Source organism: Phyllopteryx taeniolatus, chromosome 6 (genome assembly GCF_024500385.1).
Source record: "Phyllopteryx taeniolatus isolate TA_2022b chromosome 6, UOR_Ptae_1.2, whole genome shotgun sequence".
Taxonomy (NCBI): Eukaryota; Metazoa; Chordata; class Actinopteri; order Syngnathiformes; family Syngnathidae; genus Phyllopteryx; species Phyllopteryx taeniolatus.
In genome coordinates, this window is record NC_084507.1 from 11,434,200 (window position 1) to 11,448,383 (window position 14,184).

The following is a 14,184-nucleotide window of genomic DNA, read 5'->3' on the forward strand; positions in this document are numbered from 1 at the left end:
TGTTTTTGTTAATGGCCAGTAATTGATTAAGAATAAGTTTTAGATAGGTTTAGATTGCGGGTTTGGCTTAAGGTTAGGTATGTTGGTATAATGGCTAGATGTAAATAGGGTTAGGATTTAGGTTAGGGTTAGAACCTTTATTTATTTATTTATTTATTGTCCTGTTCGGCTGTTAGATCAAGCAGAATGGAAAATCTGTATCCCTTTTATGCCGGAACAGTTTTACTGTGTCACAGTGGACTTTTTAAGCTTCCGCTGTGGTTGCTTAGTATTATAATTGAGGTTTATTGAGAATCAGACTTGATCAGTCCAACAGAACAAAGTTTCTAGAAGGGAGAGAGAAAAAAAGGTTAGGGTTAGAAGCTTATCAGGTTCTACGCTACTTCACTCTAGGGTTCCTTTTTGAAACGTTTCCCCACTATCGCTTGAATCTTCTCCCCCTCCTGATCTTGTCCTTTTACCCTCATTCCTTCAGCATGATGCTATCACTATGCTGTTCTCCTTCACTATCACCTACCGTGTTTGTGTCTGTGTGTACGCGTTTGTGTGTGTGGTGCAGCTGCATCTCCAAAATCAAGCCCTTTCATTCAGGGTGGAAGTAGGGGTGTTCAACTTCCTGTGTGCAGAAGCTTCGCACTCTAGTAGAATGGATACAGCCTCATCATCAATGGAGCCCCAACACACCCCAACCTCTCTTACTTGATCCAGTAGCAGTGACAGGTGGCTGAGGGGGGATGGGCTGGAGAGTTTCGGGGTCGAGTACGGCTCAACAGCTGCACAAAAGAGTCCCACCGGGCTTCTTTAAGACGGGAGCCCCCCTCTCAAGCGTGCCATTCACCCCCACTTTAACCAACCATGACATGACCCCCCCCCCCCCCCCCCCCCCCCCCCATCACCCACCCACCACCTTGGCAGATGCTACCAGAGAGCCACAGGTGGTAAATAAGAAGACAGCAGTGAGTGTTACGTAACAAAGATGCTTTCACATTGTAATTGTGTATCGGCTCACAAGTGTGGACTTACTTGTTTTTAGATCATCCAAAACACAAAGAACAACCTGACAGGAAAATCAAATGTTGTGTACAGGTAAAATTTACACACGTGTAATAAGGCAGAAAACCATAAGTTGCAAGTAAAAGCTTCTGCATCACCTCATGAATATTCAATTCTAAACCCTTTTGAACATGACAAACTTGATTAATATAACTGAAGAAAATTAGATGTAGGAACTCTAAAAACATGCTACATTTATGGAAAAATTTTTTTATTACATCAATATATAGAGGTTTTCAAACTGGGGTCTATGAGCTGTAGCTTGGGGTCCACAAAATAATTTGCAATAACTTAGTGTTGTATAATTTTTTTAAAAGTATATAAGGGCAAGTGAAATAAACATAATAAGAGAATTACTCATTCCTGCCAATAAAAGACCTGATATGATTGTGACATATCATCACAGTAACCTGACATCCATGCATACATATTTTTCAAAACAAAAGGCATAATAAAGTCAATCTTTTCAAATTTAAAAAAGGTGTATTTTTTTTCTGAAAAGAAAGGAATACTTTTTGAAATATAAGGCATGATACTACAAGAGTAAAATAATAATAATAAAAAAAGACATTCTTCCCTTGTTTAACTTTGACTTTAATATCAAAATATTACAACTCGATCTTGGAAAAATAAAACTTTGTTCTTGTAAAGATTACAAGAAAATTTGTTGAAAAAAATCGGACCCAATTCCCATAAGTTTACAATTTATTATCCCGACAAAATAAATCTTTGTTCTTGTAAAAATTACTTTTTTCTTTAAAAAAAAACAGACTCAGTTATTCTCATCAGATTATGACTTTTTATTATTAGTTTTATTATTATTTATTTGTACAATTATTATTACAAATTACGTAAATAACCTTTATCCTTAGTAAAATACGACTTTATTCTCATAACATAACTTTTATCTTTAAAAAAGTATGTATTTGTTATCTTAACATTATTTATTTTTATTTTCACGAGAATAGGCAACTTTTTGAGTCTTATGGCATTTAGAGGTATACATGTGGTGGATTATAAGGGCTCCTTAGAAAAAAAAGTTTTTTTTTAAAAGGCATTTGGAAGTTTGCATTGAATGGCAACAGCCTAATATGCATTGTTGTTCAGGGGTGGGCGGAGCCATCAGAAAGGGGGACAATCACATTACTAAATCACTTCTTTCTGTGGAAGAAAAATCTTCGCTGGGGCGATTTAGAGAGCTGAAATACATTTGTATAGTTTTAGCATATGTAGTCTATGTAGGTTTTATATGCTGTTTTCTTAAATCGAAACTGTTACTTATTATCCTTGCACCCCTCTGTGGTAAATGGTACAGGCCAGCCCGGCCAGAGTCATGCATGCATAGTCAGTCGCATCCGCTGCAGAGCTCAAAAGCCGCGAAATTCCTTCACTCTTCTTCCATTACCCCCCCACCCCCCCATAAAAAAAAAGAAAAAATTTTTTCCACATCATTTATTCACACCCACCGGTATCTCTTAATACTTCCAGTCTGGGTTTCGTTCTATTATTGGTCAATTTCCCACTCGGTGTGAGGAGCTCCGGAACACCGCCGTCAAGTGGCTCGAAGTTCCCCCGCCCCGTCCTGCGTGAGGGATGAGCGGACTGCCAGGCAGCAAGGAGCCGGTGCTTGGATGAACACGACGACACACAGCGAGGGTGTCGTTACCGCCGTCGAAATGGAGCAAATTAACGTAACAGCAGAGACATGTAAGTGTGACGGTTCAGTTTGGTGTACTTTCGGACCAGTGGGTTCAATGAACAGAAAGGTCGGTGGAGTACCGCATTGGGTTGTAACACTTGTCTTACATATGGAAAGCAGGATGAGCAGTAGTCGTCATGGAGGCTGGGGATTGTTTATTTTGTATTTTTGTTTATTTTATTTGATTTTTTGAAAGGACTTTTAAAGCATTGCTTCTTACCACCTCTCCGAAATACCATTTGCAGTATGAGGTAATCTTTCTGCCCCATCCCCCCTCCTTATTATGATAACAAACTAGTGTGATGCATCTTAATGCTGAGCTACTCAAGAACATTTATCTTCTCAAATACTTATATATTTGCATAGTTTCCCCACTTTAATGTTTAAGATCATCAAGCAAATGTAAATATCAGACAAATATAACTCAAGTGAACTTAAAAGGCTGTTTTTAAATGGTGATTTCATTTATTAAGGAAAAAAAATTCAAAGTTACCTGGCCCTGTGTGGAAAAAGTAATTACCCACGTCGTTAAATCATGAATTAATTGTGGCTAATCACATTTTTTGATTGATTTTCACTGATCACACCTAAGCCTGATTACCTCCAGACCTGTTCAAGAAATCACTTAAACAGAATCTGTCCCAACAAAATCAAGTGGGAAAAGATCTGTGAACCTTCCCAGGAGTGGCCAGCCTACAAAGATTACCCCAAGAGAACAGCAATGACTCATCCAGGAGGCCACAAAGGAACTCAGGACAACTTCTAAAGAACTGCAGGCCTCCCCTGTGTCAGTTAAGGTCAGTGTTCATGACACGAGAATAAGGAAAAGACTAGGCTAAATTGGCATCCATGGCAGAGTTCCAAGGCGAGAACCACTCCTGACCAAAAAGAACATAAAGGCTTGTCTTACTTTTGCAAAAAAAAAAAAAAAAAAAATCTGAATGATTTTCCAAGACTTTTGGGAGAATATATGGACTCACGAGATGAAAGTTGAGCTTTTGGGAAGGCGTGTGTCTCGTTACATGTGGTGTGAACGTAGCACACAATTTCAGAAAAAGAACATCATACCAACAGTCAAACTTGGTGTTAGTAGTGTGCTAGACTTGGGTTGCTCAACTCCTTCAGGACCTGGACAACTTGCTGGAACCATGAATTCTGCTCTTTAACAGAAAACCCTGAAGGAGAATGTTCATCCATCAGTTTGTGACCACAAGTGTAAGTGCACTTGGGTTCTGCAGCAGGATGCCAGAGTAGCATCTGCTTCATTTGCACACTGATTGAGGAGTATCTGTAACATTTGCACAACCATTGTCCCAGATTATCGCAGTACTCGTCACTTTAAACCGCATACACTCCTTGAAGTCTCAGTGCCCTTTGCACAATGGTCATTGCACCGGACTATTGCGTCATTAGCCATTCGAACTGAGGACTCTGCATCTTTTTGCACAATTGTTTGTTGTTGTTTTTTGTCAATGTCTTTATGTCTCCAAAGTGTTCTGTAAATTGACTGTCTGTTGTACTAGAGCGGCTCCAACTACCGGAGACAAATTCCTTGTGTGTTTTGGACATACTTGGCAAATAAAGATGATTCTGATTCTGATTCTGATTCTGATAACAATCCCAAAACACTAACAAGTCAACTTCTGAATGGCTTAAAAAACAAAATAAAGGTTTTGGAGTGGCCTAGTCAAAGTCCAGATTTGAATCCGATTGAAATCCAGTGGTGTGACCTTAAAAAGCCAGTTAATGCTCGAAATCCCAAAATTTTTGTTGAATCCAAACAATTCTGCAAGCAAGTGTACGCCAAAATATCTCCACAGAGATGTGAAAGACTCATTGCCTGTTATAGAAAACGCTTGATTTCAGTTGTTGCTGCTGAGGATGGCCCAACCAGTTATTAGGTTTAGGGGGTAATTACTTTTTCACATAGGGCCAGGTAATTTTGAATAGTGTTTATTTCCTTAATAAATGAAATCACCATTTAAAAACTGCATTTTAAGTTCACTTGGGTTATATTTGTCTGATATTTACATTTGTTTGATGAGCTTAAACATGAAAGTGGGGAAACTATACAAAACTATAATAATTTGAAAAGGGGACCAATACTTTTTCACGGCAGTGTACTGTTTGTCAACTGGGACAGGAGATGCACTGTCAAAACACCCTCACGTAGTCAAGTACTGGTTTTTCAAACCTCAAGCAACACATTTCCATCTTAGTTGAGCAAATACAAACATATAAACCCCTCAAGCGCCTCCTTATTCCACACAAAATGAATTAACCTTGCCAGCTATCTGCAGGATGATCTAGTGTTTATGCGTGCCTGAGCATTGTGGATCACGCTGCCTGTGTCTGGAAGAATGAAAAAAGGGGAGCTGGACTCACAATGTGACCCAATGACAACAAGAAAAGTTCCATCCTGTTGGGAAGTAGAGGGGGTCCAGAGTGGGGTTAGGTCAGCATGCTTTGGTGTCCGATCAAGTAGCAGGAAAGTACAACTCCACCCTGGTGTTGGGAATCTTTGAGCACAATCAGTACAGTTCTTAGCACAAAACGGGTTTGAACAGAATGTGATTGCCAGTTCTTCATGTGGGAGGCAAAGAATAATGCACATCGAAGAATGAAAAACAATGTGTGGGTTGTATCCTATGTCATCTAATTAAATCATAGCTGATGGAAATCAAAGATTATTGAATAAATCCAAATCCTTCCCCAATCATTTCATTCCTTGCACCCTTTTTCCTGAAGAATTGATGAAATGCTAAAAGGATGAGACACACCTTAAAAAGTACAACCTGGGGTTTATTACACCACCAGGCTACAGATTAATTGATTATTCTGTTAAAACTACCTTAGGATAACTGTTGTTACAGATTGCCTTGTTTAGACATTTTATTTCAAAGACACATTGGAAGTTAGAACAGAAGACAAGACTCTGACACTTAAACAACTCTCTGAAGTCAATCCATCCATTCTCAATACCGCTTATCAGGGTCACGGGGTGCTGGAGCCTAACCCAGCTGACTTTGGACAAAAGTCAGACCACACCCTGAACTGGTCACCAGTCAGTCGCAGGGCACATATAGCCACGGACAACCATTCACACTCACATTCATACTACCACTGAGTGGGAACTGAACCCATGCTGCCTGCACCTGTCAGGCAAATGTACCACTACACCATCAGTGACTGCCTCAAGTCTTACCAGCACTGCAGTGTTGTTAAAGAAAGTGTCTCAAGAATGGTGGATTTTGTTTGTTTTTTGTTATACTGCAGCCATTTGCTAAAATCATTTTTCATTTTCTTTTCCTCATTAATGTACACACAGCACCCCATATTGATAGAAAAAAATGGAATTGTTTAAATCTTTGCAGAGTTATTAAAAAAGAAAATATCACACAGCCATAAGTATTCAGACCCTTTGCTGTGACACTCATATATTTAACTCGGGTGCTGTCCATTTCTTCTGATCATCCTTGAGATGGTTCTACACCTTCATTGGAGTCCAGGTGTGTTTGATTATACTGATTGGACTTCATTAGGAAAGCCACACACCTGTCTATATAAGACCTTACAGCTCACAGTGCATGTCAGCGCAAATGAGCATCATGAGGTCAAAGGAACTGCCTGAGGAGCTCAGAAACAGAATTGTGGCAAGGCACAGATCTGGCCAAGGTTACAAAAAAATTCTGCTGCACTTAAAGTTCCTAAGAGCACAGTGGCCTCCATAATCCTGAAATGGAAGACGTTTGGGACGACCAGAACCCTTCCTAGAGCTGGCCGTCCGGCCAAAATGAGCAATCAGGAGAGAAGAGCCTTGGTGAGAGAGGTAACGAAGAACCCAAAGATCACTGTGGCTCCAGAGATGCAGTCGGGAGATGGGAGAAAGTTCCAGAAAGTCAACCATGACTGCAGCCCTCCACCAATCGGGGCTTAACGGCAGAGTGGCCTGACAGAAGCCTCTCATGAAAGCTCGCATTGAGTTTGCTAAAAAACACCTGAATGACTCCAAGATGGTGAGAAATAAGATTCTCTGGTCTGATGAGACCAAGATAGAACTTTTTGGCCTTAATTCTAAGCAGTATGTGTGGAGAAAACCAGGCACTGCTCATCACCTGTCCAATACAGTCCCAACAGTGAAGCATGGTGGTGGCAGCATCATGCTGTGGGGTTGTTTTTCAGCTGCAGGGACAGGAAGACTGGTTGCAATCGAAGGAAAGATGAATCCTGCCAAGTACAGTGATATCCTGGACGAAAACCTTCTCCAGAGTGCTCAGAGTGCAAAAATTTAATGGGGTATGAATACTTTCCATACCCACTGTAAGTGGCTGGTGACCAGTTCAGGGTTGCGGGTGTGCTGGAGCCTATCCCAGCTGTCATCGGGCAGGAGGCGGGGTACACCCTGGACTGGTTGCCAGCCAATCGCAGGGCACATAGAAACAAACAACCATTCGCACTCACAGTCATGCCTACGGGCAATTTAGAGTCTCCAATTAATGCATGTTTTTGGGATGTGGGAGGAAACCGGAGAAAACCCACGCAGGCACGGGGAGAACATGCAAACTCCACACAGGCGGGGCCGGGGATTGAACCCGGGTCCTCAGAACTGTGAGGCTGACGCTCTAACCAGTCGGCCACCATGCCGCCTAGTGAAGATTAGTGGTACGGAAAATGGATGGATGGATGGACAAAGCCGATCAACCCACTTTTTGACTGCGCAAACGTTCTGTTGTATGCAACAGTCAAACCGGGAAGAGACGATGAATGCATTCATAGTTCATGTTGGGATGAAAATTAAGCTTTTTTTTATCTGATTCATCCCCCCCCCCCAAAAAAATCAACTAATTAATAGATTGTTAAAATATTTGTTAATTGCAACCCTACTGTGCTTAAATACTGCATAGGAAAATAAAAACTGTACTTTAATAATGATTTAGTAATGATTCGATGAAATAAATGTAAAATAAGAATGAAATACAAGTCGTACCTAAACAAATGTTTCAAAACAAACTGTTCTTAAAGATTACATTCAAATGTATTGAACTTAAAAGTTAAATACAATTGAACTGTCCTTCAGCAGTAATTATTTCATGTACCACTAGAGGGAGCTCACACTTTGAGATTCCCTGATTCACAGGTTATCCATGGGATGAAGACTTTGTTCAGAAGTCAGAACATGAACATGAAGAAGTCCCTGATTCAATGTGTTATTAGTCACACACACACACACACACACACACACACACACGCACACACACACAGATTAAAAATAGTAGGCGGTACAGTTTTCATAGTGGTCCGCGAAAATAGGCCGGCAACGTGTCCTCGTTTTGGAATTACACTTGTGAACTGTTCAAAGTTGAGATCCGGGAGACTTTTCCGTTGTATGAAAGAAGTGACTTAGTATCCAGAACATTCTCCCATGTAGCAACAACAATTGCTTCGCTATGCTCTGCTGTAATACTAGAACAACACTCATAGTAATGCTAGTGGAATCATTTTGGGGGCAGTGTTATAAGGATCGCGCGACGGGTTAAACCTAAAACCACCGGGAGTCAGTTTCTCTATTGTGTGTGGATGCCAGGCCACAGGTTGGTCTTACTGCTGCATTCCAGACACCTGGGAAGTCGGTAATTTCAGGATGAGGAAAATTGCACTGGAAACCTGTTTGAAGTCAGCAATTGATGTGTCCCAACTTCACAGAGATGTAGGAATCTAAGACGCAATAAAATACTATACATCCATCCATTTTCCATACCGCTTATCCTGTTCGGCGTTGTGGGCTAAAATACTATACATCCCTTTTTATTGGTGATGCTATGGCGATATCGCCATTTAACACAACTGGTTCTGCATAGAAATTGATGTGTAGTTGCATTATACATTAATTCCCTGCTTTTCGTGGGGGATAGGGACGAAGCCCTGCGGCGAATAACGAAAAACCGCAAGCAATTGACGCCACGCCACAAAGGTTTATTATTGCCTATTTCAATAATTAAATACCAAAAACCTTGTTCCGAAAACAGTTTGTCATGTCAAACTTATCTTACAACATTACTTGTGAAAATAAATGGCTTACACCTGATTTGCTTTTGATGTAGCGAAGACTCTCAGGAACTTCCATTAACGACCAAGGCTAAATTTACCTCCTCATTGACATACAAAACTTAGTTATCTGTTGAGTTACTTCAACATACTTAAGACAAAAACATTGCAATGATCAGCTATGTCTTTCATTGGAATGTTTTAGGTCAAGCCGTGATCTCCAACTCTCACTGGAGCAGTTCGCAGCGGAGTGTGAAGCGGTTGGGATAAAAATTCATCCATCCATTTTCTGTACCGCTTATCCTCACTAGGGTCGGGGACGTGCTGGAGCCTATCCCAGCTATCTTTGGGCGAGAGGTGGGTTACACCCTGAACTGGTCACCAGCCAATCGCAGGGCAGATATAAACAAACGACCATTCACACTCACATTCACACCTACGGGCAATTTAGATTCTTCAATCAACCTACCACACATGTTTTTGGGATGTGGGAGGAAACCGGGGTACCCACGCAGTCACTGGGAGACCATGCAAACTCCACATAGGCAGGGCCGGGATTTGAACCCCGGTCCTCAGAACTGTGAGAGAGACGTGCTAACCAGTCCACCACCATGCCGCTGCTTCTCCACATTAAGAGGAGCCAGATGTGGTGGCTTGGGCATCTGATTAGGATGCCTCCTGGACGCCTCCCTGGTGATGTGTTCCGGGCACGTCCCACAGGGAGGAGACCCCGGGGATGACCCAGGACACGCTGGAGATACTATGTCTCCCGGCTGGCCTGGGAACGCCTCGGGGTCTCCCCGTAAGAACTGGATGAAGTGGCTGGGGAGAGGGAAGTCTGGGCTTCCCTGCTGAAGCTACTGCCCCCGCGACCTGAGCGGAAGAAAATGGATGGATGTTTTAGGTCAAACCCCCAAGTTGGACGTTTCCGACTTCTCAGCATTCTTGAATGCCTCACAAGATGCTGCAAAGCTGTTAATGCCAAAATATCATGCGGCCCTTATGTCTCACTTCACAGGCCCATGATACTGTACGCAGGCGTATTGTGTTAGAAGGCGTCTGCTTCATCTCTGTGACATCGTGCAGACAAATTATCATCAGTCACTACCCTTCTCTTTCCGGGACAGGGACCTCTGGACTTTGAAGCATGTTTTTTCCAACACGTCTGAAAATATACCCAAACCCAGTGGCTGTGTACTCCTCTGTCACCAGACCTAGTATCTATTATTAGAACACTTCTTGTTTGGCTGAAGGGTACGCCTCCCACTTTGTATGTATGCATCTTTATTGTCGTCTTACCAGATGTCATCATCAACCTTCACGTGAGCTTAGTAATTTGTTGTGAAAGAATGTTACTTAACAATGCCACGTGCAGCTTCATGTCATCAAATTATACTGTAGCTGCCACAATTTGGCAGCCTTTCACATGGACAAAAATCCATGTAATTATTGCTGTCGGGTTAATTATGTGTTGAAGCAACACAAGATCGCATGAGATTTTAGCCCAAGGTAGTGTTTCAATAAACAGCCATATACTGTAGGAATGAAATGACAGTGTGGTGTTCCACTCTACTGCTGTATTTATTTTTATTTAGAGATTGCATCAATTCTAAATTAACTTATCGTCCCTCTGCAATGATTTGATCAGAAACATACAAAGATTTTGCTTCAGTTAAAGACTCATAAAATTTGGAGATATGCTTTTCATTGGACCGTGATATGTTAAAATTGAGATTCATTCATTCATTCATCTTCCATTCCGCTTATCCTCACTGGGGTTGCGGGCGCGCTGGAGCCTATCCCAGCTATCTTCGGGCGAGAGGTGGGGTACACCCTGAATTGGTCGCCAGCCAATCGCAGGGCACATATAAACAAACAGCCATTCGCACTCACATTCACACTTACGGGCAATTTAGAGTTTTCAATTAACCTACCCTGCATGTTTTTGGGATGTGGTAGGAAACCGGAGTGCCCGGAGAAAACCCACGCATGCACTGGGAAACATGCAAACTCCACACAGGTGGGGACATTGCCGTCCGATGAAAAGCATGTATCTCCAAAGTTTTTGAGGTTTTTATTTTCACCCAATTAAAAAAACAAACAAAAAAAGATTTAGATTCAAGTTTCAGCTCAAAACTCACAAAGTTAGGACATGCTGTCTGCTTTTCATTGGACAGCGACATTATTTTAACATTAGGATTAAAAGTTAAATTTTAGCAAATGCCCAAAAACTAAAAACATCACTGACCAATGAAAGGGATGTATCTTCAAATTTTGTGAGATTTTTGTTTTTTCCTGAAAAAAAAAAAAAATTATTGAGCTTCGTGTTTTAACTCAAAACTCACATTTTTCATCGGGCAGTGGCATTATGTTAAAATTAAGATTGAAAGTTAGTTACAATTTAAGGAAACACCGTGACGCCTAACGCAGACAACTACTAACATTATTTAAAACATCACTGTCCGATGAAAAAAACTATCTCCAAATTTTGCCTAGAAGAAAGCAGAAAAAGTTTAAATCATCAAATTTATATATTGTCGCTGTTAAGCAAAATGTCTGTGTTTCCTATTATTTTAGCGTTTAGCTAGAGCGCATATTTTTCATGTGTAAATGTCATGTCCGTTTGTGCTAGCGTCCTATTTAGGCTAGTACGCTACCTAATACTATTGATGGGCCTCATGTGAAGATGGTTTGTTGAATAATTTAACTTCAAATTACAGTCGTTTATGTAACATGAGTTCATTATTGTGTACATGCTAGATGCATGGTGTTGATGCTTTATGAGCCTCTTCGTTGTAAGTGCTTTGCAGCAATCTTGTGGCATCTACAGGATACACAATTTACAAACCCCTTTTAGGGGCAGGGCTCAGTCCCAATTTCCCATCGCTGATGTGTTGTTGTACTTTAGACAGCAAACTTGTCGAAACTGACTGCACTTTTCTGATGTTTTTTTGTTTTTTGACAGTTTTTTTGCCATTTTCTGAATCAAACTAAAAATCATGAACAGATGGTGATGCCTTGCTGTCTTTTCAGCACATTAGCGTCATGTCTACATGTATTGAATACTCAGCTACTCTGGACCTTTAAACAAATATGCTGGCGTGGAGTCAATGACGGCTTGTTTGCACTGCGCTTCCTGTGTGTCTAGGCCCCTTTGCCCCCCTTACATCATCCTGTTTCGGTGGGAGCAGGAGGGACACAACAGGGGTAAAGGGCGGTGTTATGAGGTAGTTCATTTGTTCTGCCGGTTTCATCCCAAATGAGATGCAGATCTTGTTTGCCAAGTGTGCTTGTTGTTCGGTTGACACCCTTTTGCCTCTTCTGCATTTTTCATTAGAATGTTCTACAACCCCAATTCCAATGAAGTTGGGACATTGTGTTAAACATAAATAAAAACAGAATACAATGGTTTGCAAATCATGTTCAACCGATATTTAATTGAATACACTACAAAGACAAGATATTTAATGTTCTGTTATTGTTATGTTATTGTTTTTAGCAAATAATCATTAATTTAGAATTAGGCTGCAACACGTTCCAAAAAAGATGGGACAGGGTCATGTTTACCACTGTGTTACATCACCTTTTCTTTTAACAACATTCAATAAATGTTTGGGAACTGAGGATACTAATTGTTGAAGCTTTGTAGGTGGAATTCTTTCCCATTCTTGCTTGTACAGCTTCAGCTGTTCAACAGTCTGGTCTCTGTTGTCGTATTTTACGCTTCATAATGCGCCACACATTTTCAAAGGGAGACAGGTCTGGAGTGCAGGCAGGCCAATCTAGTACCCGCACTCTTTTACAACTAAGCCACGCTGTTGTAACACATGCAGAATGTGGTTTGGCATTGTCTTGCTGAAATAAGCAGGGGCGTCCATGAAAAAGACGTTGCTTGGATGGCAGCATATGTTTCTCCAAAACCTGTATGTACCTTTCAGCATTAATGGTGCCTTCACAGATATGTAAGTTACCCATGCCATTGGCACTAACACAGCCCCATACCATCACAGATGCTGGGTTTTGAACTTTGCATCCATAACAGTCCGGATGGTTCTTTTCCTCTTTGGCCCTGAGGACACTGCGTCCATAATTTCCAAAAACAATTTTAAATGTGGACTTGTCGGATCACAGAACACTTTTCCACTTTGCATCAGTCCATCTTAGATGAGCTCTGGCCCAGAGAAGCCGGCGGCGTTTCTGGGTGTTGTTGATAATTGGCTTTTGCTTTGCATAGTAGAGTTTCAAGTTGCACTTAAGGATGTAGCGCCGAACTGTATTTAATGACATTGGTTTTCTGAAGGTTTTTTAATCCCCGGCCCCGCCTGTGTGGAGTTTGCATGTTCTCCCCGTGCCTGCGTGGGTTTTCTCCGGGCACTCCGGTTTCCTCCCACATCCCAAAAACATGCATTAATTGAAGATTCTAAATTAGCCGTAGGTGTGACTGTGCGTGCGAATGGTTGTTTGTTTGTATGTGCCCTGCGATTGGCTGGCAACCAGTTCAGGGTGTACCCCGCCTCCTGCCCGATGATAGCTGGGATAGGCTCCAGCACGCCCGCGACCCTAGTGAGGAGAAGCGGCTCAGAAAATGGATGGATGGATGGTTTTCTGAAGTGTTCCTGAGCCCATGTGGTGATATGATGCAGTGCCGCCTGAGTGATCGAAGGTCACGGGCATTCAATGTTGGTTTTTGGCCTTCCCGCTTACATGCAGTGAGTTCTCCAGATACTTCGAACCTTTTGATGATATTATGGACCGTAACTGATGAAATCCCTAAATTCCCTGCAATTGTATGTTGAGGAACATTGTCTTTAAACTGTTCGACTATTTTCTCATGCACTTGTTCACAAAGAGGTGAACCTCGCCCCATCTTTGCTTGTGAATGCAATTCAGGGAAGCTCCTTTTATACCCAATCATGACACCCACCTGTTCCCAATTAGCTTGTTCACCTGTGAGATGAGATGGTCCAAACCGGTGTTTGATGAGCATTCCTCAACTTTCTCAGTCTTTTTTTGCCACCTGTCCCAACTTTTTGGGAACGTGTTGCAGCCATAAAATTCCAAGTTACTGATTATTTGCTAAAAACAATAAAGTGTATCAGTTTGAACATTAAATATCTTGTCTTTTTAGTGTATTCAATTAAATATAGGTTGAACATGATTTGCAAATCATTGTATTCTGTTTTTATTTATGTTTAACAAAACGTCTCAACTTTATTGGAATTGGGGTTGTATTTGCACAGGCTTATTTTATTATAACTATTATGTATTCTTGTTTTGTAAGCCCAAGTTTTGTTAGAGGTGCTTATTTTAGTTCTTGGCCTCATGAATATGAAATGTCTTGTCCAGTGGCGATGCATTTTTAATTCCTCTGCCTTCTGGCTTGAATA

At 41.3% G+C, this 14,184-nt stretch overlaps 1 protein-coding gene across 5 annotated transcripts in view; it reads left to right on the forward strand.

The window, feature by feature from the left end:
• The window catches only part of map7d1a (MAP7 domain containing 1a), a 91,227-nt gene that overhangs the window by 11,245 nt on the left and 65,798 nt on the right, over nucleotides 1–14,184 (forward strand). For 4 of the 5 annotated variants that reach the window (XM_061776685.1, XM_061776688.1, XM_061776686.1 and 1 more), the window contains exon 1: nucleotides 2,467–2,760. The exons of the other annotated variant lie outside the window; for it this stretch is intronic. In XM_061776685.1, the coding sequence (XP_061632669.1) occupies nucleotides 2,685–2,760 (76 nt within the window). In that variant the 5' untranslated portion in view covers nucleotides 2,467–2,684. Of the gene's footprint in view, nucleotides 1–2,466; nucleotides 2,761–14,184 lie in introns of those variants that run through there. 5 annotated transcript variants of the gene reach the window in all.